Source organism: Megascapheus bottae, chromosome 6 (genome assembly GCF_031878675.1).
Source record: "Megascapheus bottae isolate mThoBot1 chromosome 6, mThoBot2.hap1, whole genome shotgun sequence".
Classification (NCBI taxonomy): domain Eukaryota; kingdom Metazoa; phylum Chordata; class Mammalia; order Rodentia; family Geomyidae; genus Megascapheus; species Megascapheus bottae.
The window spans coordinates 55012315-55022252 of record NC_143514.1 but is presented as its reverse complement, the minus strand read 5'-3'; the positions used below and the strand labels follow the sequence as shown (position 1 = coordinate 55022252).

The 9938-nt window shown below is 47.1% G+C and overlaps 2 protein-coding genes across 4 annotated transcripts in view; both read right to left on the bottom strand.

The window, feature by feature from the left end:
* Window positions 1–552: 552 nt before the first annotated feature.
* On the bottom strand, window positions 553–6625 carry Ccdc17 (coiled-coil domain containing 17). The gene is made up of 14 exons (XM_090333995.1): window positions 6599–6625; window positions 4544–4626; window positions 4247–4382; window positions 4005–4137; window positions 3755–3917; window positions 3581–3664; window positions 3382–3500; window positions 3059–3172; window positions 2766–2908; window positions 2572–2666; window positions 2249–2452; window positions 1463–1670; window positions 1285–1395; window positions 553–872 (listed from the first exon to the last, which is right to left on the bottom strand). Exons 1-14 carry the CDS (start codon window positions 6623–6625, stop codon window positions 741–743), a joined length of 1752 nt encoding a protein of 583 aa, XP_090190121.1. The 3' UTR covers window positions 553–740.
* Window positions 6626–6867: 242 nt separating this feature from the next.
* Window positions 6868–9938, bottom strand: part of Gpbp1l1 (GC-rich promoter binding protein 1 like 1) — a 45218-nt gene continuing 42147 nt past the window's right edge. For all 3 annotated transcript variants that reach the window (XM_090334948.1, XM_090334947.1, XM_090334949.1), the window contains one exon: window positions 6868–7791. In XM_090334948.1, the coding sequence (XP_090191074.1) occupies window positions 7639–7791 (153 nt within the window). In that variant the 3' untranslated portion in view covers window positions 6868–7638. The remainder of the gene's footprint in view (window positions 7792–9938) is intronic.

Genomic DNA, 9938 nt, shown 5'->3' with positions numbered 1-9938 from the left:
TGGTTCTCTATATTTGACTCTGGATTCCAGTGACTAGGACCTGGGTCTGAAACTAATATAAAAGTTTTTCTTGTTATTCTCTGGGTATGGGTGTCTTAAGCCTGGATGAAAATCTCAGTGCAAGTCATGAAGCCAGGATTTTTTTTTTTTTTAAGCCAGTCCCTGGGAATGAACTCAGGGCCTGAGCACTGTCCTTGGGCTTTCCTCAAGGCTAGAGCTCTACCACTTGAGCCACAGCATGACTTCTGGGTTTTCTCTGTATGTGGTACAGAGGAATCAAATCCTAGTCTAAATACATACTAGGCAAGCATTCTACCACCAGTCCAAATTCTCAGCCCCTAGGAAGCTGGGATTTAAATGAAATTTGGCAATAAAACTGATCTCAGGCCAGGAATTTGGCCTAGTGGTAGAGTGCTTGCCTAACATTGCACGAAGGCCTGGGTTCGATTCCTCGGTACCACGTGTAGAAAAAAGCTGGAAGTGGTGCTGAGGCTCAAGTGGCAGAGCTCTAGCCTTCAGGAAAGCCCAAGGACAGTGCTCAGGCCCCTGAGTTCAAGCCCCACGATTGGCAAAAATGAAAAACTGATCTAGTCCTTTAACTGCCAGATAACAAAAGGAAAACAGGTATTAATAGTTGATCAGTTCATTTCCCTATTTCCATCAACACTGGCAGAAAAGGTACGGGCCTGGAAATTAGCCTTACTTTTGTCTTAGGGTCAGAAACCAATAGTAGTAGTTGGTCAAAGCTGTGGTGGAGGCCCAGGTTGATTTTTATCCTGGACGTTGAGACAAGGTTCTGCAGAAGGTGCAGGGTCCACAAAGTCAGCATTGGGGGCCAGGGAGTTAGTCTCCAGTGGAGATGAGCTAGACACCTGTGGAATGTGAAGAAGGCAAATCTAAGACTAGAATGGACAGGGTTTATTTTTTATTTTTTTGCTAGTCCTGGGGCTTGAACTCAGGGCCTGGGCACTGTTCTTGAACACTTTTGCTCAAGACTAGGGCTCTGCCACCTGAGCCACAGCACCACTTCTACCTTTTTCTGTTAATGTGGTATTGAGGAATCGAACCCATGGCTTCATGAATACTAGAGGTGAGTACTCTACCACTGGGCTAACCTGGCCCAAGGGGATATGTTCTGAAGGAAGAATGAGGCTAACATGTAGGTTCTTCCTTTTTCTTTGTGTTACACACTAGGGGAGCAAGAATGGGGGAAACATTTGGTACTGACAGGAACAAGCTGTGAACAATCATCACTTGAGTCCCCAGCAGTAGTAGAGCCCTCACCAATGGTGGGTACTGGTATTCATGGGTATTGACTGGGTTGATCTCTGCCAATGCCTGGACATCTGCATCTCTTGCATTCACCAGCCGTAGAAAGAGCTCAGCCTGACCTGCCTGGGGAAGTGAAATGGTACTGTATCTGTAACTCAGAGCAGGCCCTGCCCTCAACCTTCACACTCACCTGGGGAATCCCATTGAGCTGCCCAAAGCTGAGACTCGAGTCCAAAGGAAGGGTTCGAAGTGGGAGGCGCCAGTGACCACTTAGCACACGCTGGCCCTGGTCAAATAGCACTAGGGAAGTCCAAGCTTTTGGCTGTGCTTGGGTCCACTGCACTCCCTGACAGGCCTGCAGTTCACAGATCAGAGATACCGATGGGGATGGGGGTAGTCTGTAGAACAACCAAAAAAATGTATCAAGATAGTGCCTCAGGACTGGCAAAACAAAAATAAGCCTGCCGGGGCTGGGAGTTTGGCCTAGTGGTTAAAGTGCTTGCCTAGCATGCACGAAGACCCGGGTTCAATTCCTTGGTACCACATACATAGAAAAAAGCCGGAAGTGGTGCTGAGGCTCAAGTGGTAGAGCTCTAGCCTTGAGAAAGTCCAAAGGACAGTGCTCAGGCCCTGAGCTCAAGCCCAAAATAAGCCCCAAAATAAGCCTGCCTTCTCAGGGATTTCATAGCTGTTGGCCCTCAGAGCCCAATGGCCTCTGTATAAAAGCTTCAAAGGACAAAATTATTTCCATGCTAGATGCCAGTGGCTCATGCATGTAATGCTAACTACTCAGGAAGCTGACATCTGAAGATTGCTGTTCAAAGCCAGCCCAGGCACAACAATCTTTACCAGAAGTGGTACTTGTGGCTCTAAGTAATAGAGTGCTAGCCTTGAACTGAAGAGCTCAGGGACAGCACCCAGGCCCAGAGTTCAAGACTCATGACCAACCAACCAAAAAAGATTTCCACCTACTGACCTGGGCACAGGCTGCCTGCTGGCAAGGATGGCACAATTGCCCATAGGTCCGGGAGCTGGGGGAGGGGGCAAGCAAATAGCTGGGGGCAGTGCTGAGGTCCCTCCTGTATCCTGTCCATCTCTGGCCAAACCAGTCACTAGCTGTACCCAAATCCAAGAAGCCTCAAGGCCCCGCAGGAAGTCATAGAAGATGACAAGGCCAGCCCTGGAGGATAAAACAGCAAACTCTTGAGTCTTTTCCACCTTGGCCACTTCCCTAACCACTTCCTGGTGGGTCTCCTTAGCAATAGAGACCAAGTCAGAGGTTGTCAAAGGAGGCCTCACCCAGGGTCGTAGGGTGCAGGACCCAGAACATCAGATGGGGGCAGCAGGGAGTGTGGGTCCAGCCACAGGTGCTTAGTCATGGTTCCAGGAAGCAGCTACAATGGGGAAGAATGCTGATGTCCAGAAAGCCTCCAAATGGCCACACTTTAGAGGTGCTCCTCAGCCCCCACTACGTAGGTCCCGTAGGTACTCACAGACATTTCAGCACTGATTGGACTACTTGTAGCACCTGGAAATGGTGGCAGCGGGGGTGCCACAGGTGGAGGGAGGATTGGGGGATCTCCCCTCCCCCTTAGTAGTGAACAGGGATCTGCTACAAGTCTTGGCTGTCCCCGCTCTAGGAGCAGAGAAAAGAGTATAATTGCTATATATGCAGACATCCTCACCAAGATGCGGGGGACACATTCACTGGTCAAAGTATAGTCTACATTCACTCTCCTCTCCACATGCAGGGATGAGCCAGGATCAGCTTTGACTTTTCACTCACCCTGAAGTGTGCGGCCAGGACCCCTCTGCATCTGCAAGGCCAGAATTTCTGCCTCCAGGCGTTGGTTTTCGGCCTCCACTACTAGAAGATCTCTGGAGGTACCACTTGAGCTTTCTGCAATTAACAGATGTGACTTGCCATCTTTGACTGGAGAATCAGGCTGGCCTGGCTGGCAGCTTCCCAGTGTTAGGACTCTTTGCATGAGCTTGAACCTGTCAGCTCACATTCTGGCCTTGGTCACAAAGACCACCCGTGTTTCCTATCTTTTGCAATACACATCCTTTTCGACTAGCCCCCCGGTGGCCCCTGCTCCCCCAGTTCACCCTTGGGGTTCTGTGATCGCCGCAGCGCCAGTGCTGATGCTTCCATTTGCAGCTGACATATCTTGGCCAAAACATTAGGGTCCTGACCTCCACCTTGCATGTAGGCATCCCGGAAGGCTCTAGAGCAGGGGATGGAAAGGTGGCTGTCCCATGACTGAACCAGAACCAGCTCCACAGCCATCCTATACCCGCTCCTCACCTGATCTCGGCAGCCAAAGTTCTTGGGTTGGCTGGCAGCATGGGGAGAAAGAGTTCAACATCTGTCCAGGCCTTCAGCCCGGTCCTGAGGCAAAAAGATGTCGTGAGTCTAACCCTTGACCTCTTTGCCTATCCCTGCCTGAGCCTCCTGGGTTGGGCCGAACCAGGGGCTCACCCTGTCTTGGGCTGTAGCTCCTCAACACGCGACCCCAGCACCTGTAGCATCTCCTGTGTCCGCCAGGCCTCCACCCTAAGTTCTCGAAGCTCTTGCTCTAGGCCCAATACTCGCCATGTCCTACTCCGGGCCAGGGCTACAGCTTCAAGATGTTTTTTTAGTTCTGAGGCATCAGGGATGAAGGAGTGGTGGTCAAAATAGTTCCGAGGCAGCAAAAGGCAGGCTGTTCTCCAGCCTCAGTCTCGCTCACCGTCCCCACGGCGCTCCAGGACCCGGCCCTGTGCTTCCATCTCCACCACGCGCTGTGCATGAGTCCCCTGCAGCGCACGCAGCCGCTGGCCAGGGCTCTCTGCTGCCTGCAGGGACTGCTGCAGGGACTGTACCTGGAGGTTAACAGTGACCTGCAATCTCAGCTGTGTGGGCCTCCAGGAAGGAGGGGGAGGAGGATGCCCCACGTTTGTGGACTTGGGAAAGGCTGGGTTTGGGAGGTACCTGTTTTGTTAAATCCTTTAGGGTAGATTTGCTAGTCCCTTTATATGAGTTGCCTGTGGGTTCTTGAGGCGCATCCTGAGGACAGTGAATAGTGCAGAAACCCAAGTCCAGCTTACTGGACTGACTACCCACCCACCTGGCCAAAGAGGCAAGCCCTTACCGTGGTGCTCTGGGGTCCAGTGGCTGCTGAGGAGCGTGCACCAAGTGTTACCTCCTGGCTCAAGCGGCCAATGCATAAGTGCTGGCTGTGGGTGGCCAACAAGGCTTCTGAACGAAAAGCCATGCCACAGGACCCACAGGGCAAGAGCCCTGGCTCCCCAGAAGAAAGCATGGATTGGGATCTGCTTGCTGACAGCAAGCGAGTCCTGCAGGATGGGGAGCTGTGGACGACAGGAAGGCAGAGGATGAAAAAGCCAGAGGAAACCAGAAAGAACAGGTCTATTGGGACTCCAAGATCTCTTCCAGGTTATGTTTGGGGAGGAGCCTTACTTCCCCGGGCAACAACTACAAGTCTGGGCCTGTCAGAATGTGTGGGGAGATCTTGCAACTGTTGGGAGGAGCACTTAATTAAAGTGACACGTCTGTTCTAACTCATTGGCATTGTATGAATTTATCATGTCTCTAACACTGCATCTTCATTTCCCAGGCAGCGTTTATTTTTTGACTTGTTGGTCATGGGTCTGGGTCCTGTCTGAGCTCTTTTTATTTTTTTTTCTGAAGGAACTAAAACTACAGGCATGAGCCACCAGTGCTGGGCTCCCAGGCAATATTGAAAGAGGGAAGAGACACCTCCTAGAGCAGCTGGACCAGATTCCTCCTTTGTTCATTTAATAGCCTCAATCAGTAATGTATTACCTTTCCCATAAAGCTACTTTGTGCTCTTGTACAGGTGTGGAAACACCTGGAACAGAGTCCTACCTGGAAGTCCCCTTCCAGACCCCAAACTCTTCAAAGCAATTTGTTTTCCCAGCTGTAGGGACGATAACACGGCTGGGAATACAGTGAATCTACTAGATGAAAAGGTGTCTAGAAATGAAATCCTTCCCCTAGCCAGGTTCTGGCAGCTCACGCCTATAATCCTAGCTACTCAGAAGGCTGAGACCTGAGGGTTATGGCTCAAAGCCAGCCTAAGTAGAAAAGTCCAAGAGACTCTTTATTTCCAATAAAGATACTCAGAAAAGGCCAGGACTGGTGCAGTGGTCCAAGTGGCAGAGTGCTAGCCTTGAACACAAAGAGGTTCAGGGCCAGAGCCCAGGCCAAAGTTCAAGCCCCATGACTGCCAAAATAAATTTAAAAAAAAAAGGGGGGGGTTCCTCACACATGCCTGCCTGGGATGCCTTTGAACTGTGATCCTCAGATCTCAACTTCTGAGTAGCTAGGATTACAGACATGAGCCACCAGTGCCTGGCTCAAATTTAGTATTTTTGCAACCATATATTCCCAGTTTACTTGATAAAAGTATTTCCTCAGTGTAGAACTGTGCTTTTCCCTGTATCTTAGCTACTCCATTGAGCTATAGTCCCAGTTCATATTTATTAACACTATGTCTTCAAAGATTCTGGGAGTCATACATGGTGGCTCATGCCTGTAATACTAACACTCAAGAGGCTGAGATATATTAAAATTTTCATTTCAAAGCCAACACAGGAAGACAAATCAAGATATCAATTGACCAGCAAAAAGCTAGAACTTGTCATTTAAAATATGATGTAAAAATCAACGTTAATAAATTCTTTAAAAAAAAAAAACAAACGCTAGAACTAGAAGGAGTGGCACTATAGCCCAACATGGTAGAGCGCTAACCTCGAGAGCTCGGGGGGTCCAGGCCCAGATTTCAAGCCCCACAACAGACCAAAGAAAAGAAAATGAATAGAACTAGAGACATGGCCAAGTAGTAGAGTGCTAACTGTGGTAAATCCGAAAGCTGAGTCAGAGCTTAGCATCCAAGTATGGCAGGTGTGTGCCTGCACGCACACATTTCAAGAAAATCAACCTTGCTGCTCCACTAACAATGTCATCCTTGTAATAGGCATTTGAATCCCTTACAAGCAGTAGGCCCTATAATATATGGTGACATATAGGATCTTTTTACCGTGAGGATCTAGCATGTCCTGCTCCTATATCTGCCTCTATCCTATCTAGCTCAAAGTCAGCATTGGTTACCTAACATACCAGGACGCTAGTTATTTCCTGAGAGTTCCACTAGGTACAAGAGATCTTGTCTATCTACCAGGGATAGCCAGAAATTCCAGATGCACTCTAAGTATTTTCTGTGAAATAACTGCTACTTGGCCAGAAAATCCAACTCTGTTGTCCCGTACTGGGTGTGCACTCCCCGCCTTACAGCCTTGCCTGATGCCTATGCACATAGGCAGCCATGCCGCAAGTCTTTTTCCTCCAAGTTCCAAGAATACATGGTCACTGAAAGGTAATTTCAGAAAGAAATCTTGGTTTCTGGTATTATTACTAATCATTTATTGCACAGGGTTTTCTGTATCAAAAGTTTTTGTTGAAGGGAAAAACAAGTGTGCCTAATTTCAGACTCCCCCCAGTCTCCAAAAATATTTTTCCTAAAAATAAAGTATCTAATTTAAAAAATATATACTTTTTACACAAGACAATCCAAACTGATGCAAAATATTTATTCCAAGTTAGTTATTTTATGCAGTAGTTTTCCCCCCTCAAGACTTGTGATAACCACCTTTTAAATCTGTAAATAATGTTATCAAAATAATCTTAATCTTTGAAATCTCACAAAAATTTATATTTTACAATCCACCCTGAATATCAAGGCTGCAAGAATAACACAACATTTCCTAAATCCAAATATTTTACAGCTGTACCCAAAAAGGAAAAAAAAAAAAAAAAACCAAAAAAAAAAAAAAAAAACACAAAACAAACAACCACAAATGCTTGGTTAAGGGGCTAATGTTACCCGAGCAGCCAAAAATAAAATAAAATATCCAAATTATTAGCATTAATTTAATACAATTATAAACTTCAATAGTCACTTTGTCATTGACAATGATTGCTTGAGCACAGGGTGAGTGCCCCGAGGGCTGGTAGTAGAAGCTGAGGCTGCAGACTGCTGTCTCCCCATGTCTGCGCCTGCGTGGCCAGCTCCCACTTGTGCGTCGCCCCTCATATGCTCTGTATATGTGTCATTTACAAATCTTCCCCACTACACAAACCTCTCTATCAAGCAGATAACAGGGAACAAGAACAAAAGCTAAGCAAGCCAACTGCTCTCTCTTTGGGATTTGATTATTTCCCTTGTGCACAACATATTCAACAACGTAAGAAAAGGAAAAGAACAATTTCTTGTGTGTATTCATTCCCTAAGCACACAAGCCGAGTTTACTGGGTCAGATTAACCGTCAATGGTTGTATGCCTATTTCCAGGCATCATCATCTGAGGTTTCACTGCTACTTGTTTCTGTGTCTGAGTCCTCAAACTCTGCTTTATAAGCATTTCTCCAAGGAGAGAACAGGCTGGAACTGCGGCCCTGCCAGTAGCCATTCTTCCCAAAGCCGTTTCTTCTCAGCTATGGTTAGCATGGAAGAGAAAGAAAAATGAAAACCTATTAACAAAAACACTGGTCCATAGGAATTGGTCAAGGCCAGACCTCAATTTGGTTAGCGATAGTACGATATAGATGGTGTACAAAGAAATGACACTGGAAAATTTTCTAGATTAGTGCTACTAAAATAGTGCTTTTCAAACATTAATGGTGAATCTAAGGATCTTTTAAAAAGTCTTATTCTCAGGCTGAGATTGTGACTTAGTGGTAGAATGCTTGCCTCGCATGTATGAACCCTGATTCCTCGAAACCACATGACAAAAGGGTGAAAGTGGTGCTGTGGCTCAAGTGGTAGAGTGCTAGCCTTGAGCAAAAGAAGTTCAGGGACAGTACACCTAGGTCCTGAGTTCAAACCCCAGCACTGGCCAAAAAAAAAAAAAATCACATTCTTGCCAGATGCCATTGGCTCATGCCTATACTACTCAGGAGGCCAAGATCTGAGGATCATGGCTAAAAGCCAGACTGGGAAGGAAAGACCATGAAACTCTTATCTCCAATTAACCACCTAAAAGCTGAAAGCGGGGCTATGGCTAATGTGGTACAATACTAGCTTTGAGCACAAAAGCACAGGGACCCTGACTTTAAGCCATAAGATGAACACAAAAATATTAAAAAAAAATTTTTTTTAAAGGGAGGGAGAGGGGCCGGGAGTTTGGCCTAGTGGTAGAGTGCTTGCCTTGCATGCATGAAGACTTGGGTTCGGTTCCTCAGTACCATATACATAAAAAAAAGCTGGAAGTGGTATTGGACAGTGCCCAAGCCGAGTTCAAGCACCATGACCCACATAAAAAGGAAATTCTGCATATTCTAAGGGCCATGAAGTCTAAGCTCCACCACACACACACAGACACACAGACAAAAGGTGGGGGGAGGTCTGGGAGTTTGGCCTAGTGGTATAAGGCACGCACACACACACACACACACACACACACACACACAAGGGGGGGGGGGCTGGGAGTTTGGCCTAGCGGTATAGGGCTTGCCTAGCATGCATGAAGACCCAGGAAGCTGAAGTGGTGCTGAGGCTCAAGTGGTAGAGCTCTAGCTTTAAGAAAGTCCAAGGACAGTGCTGAGGCCCTAAACTCAAGCCCAGGACTGAAGGGAAAACAAAAAACAAAAAACAAAGCATTAACTGTGGTAATTAGGCACCAGTGTGATCTTATACCTTTAGCCCTAGCTACTTGACTTGACAAAATTGTGAGGACAGCAACTCTAGGCTGGATTACACATACAAGTATTCACCTGGCTAGGTGTCAAAAACCAGAGCCTTTGTGCTGGGACTGGCTTTGAGCCGTGATGCTCAAATCTCACCCTCCTGAGTAACTAGGATTGCATGCATGAGCCACCTCGCCCAGTTTCTTACAGACTTTCATGTCAGGGCTTTGAACAGAGATCCTCAGATCTCACCCTTCTGAGTAGCTAGAATTATATGTATCAGGAGAGATTTCGTATTTCTTTATTTTGGTCATGGGGCTTGAACTCCCTGGTCGCTGTCTCAGAGTTCTTCAGCTAAAGGCTAGCGCCCTGTCCCTGAAGCCACAGCACCATTTCCAGTTTTCTAGTGGTTAATTGGGGATAAGAGTCTCACAGACTTTTTAGTGCCCGGTCTGGCTCTGAACTGCAATCCACAGATTGAGTAGTTGTATTACAGGCATGAGCCACCGTGGCCCCCAGCTTGAGATTCCCTATTTCTATGAGTTCTTACCATCCCAGTGCTTTAAAAAATTTTGTGCCAGTCATGGGGACTGAACTCAGGTACTTGGGCTTTTCTCAAGGCTAGTGCTCTACCACTTGAGCCACAGCACCACTTCTGGCTTTTTCTGTGTGACACCGAGGAATTGCACCCAGGTCTTCGTGCATGCTAGGCACATACTCTGAACACTAGGCCAAATTCCTGTCCCTTCATTAGAGCTTTAAATGAAGCTTTAGTTCAAGGTTTGTAGAAACATCAGAACTCAGGTCTTAGCTTGAAATATGGCCTTGTGGTTTTGATATGAGGTCAGAGTTGTGGGAATAAAAGAACCAAGTTACGGGCTGGAAGTTTGGCCTAGTGGTACCGTGCTTGATTCCTCGGTACCACATACATAGAAAAAAGCCGGAAATGGTGCCTT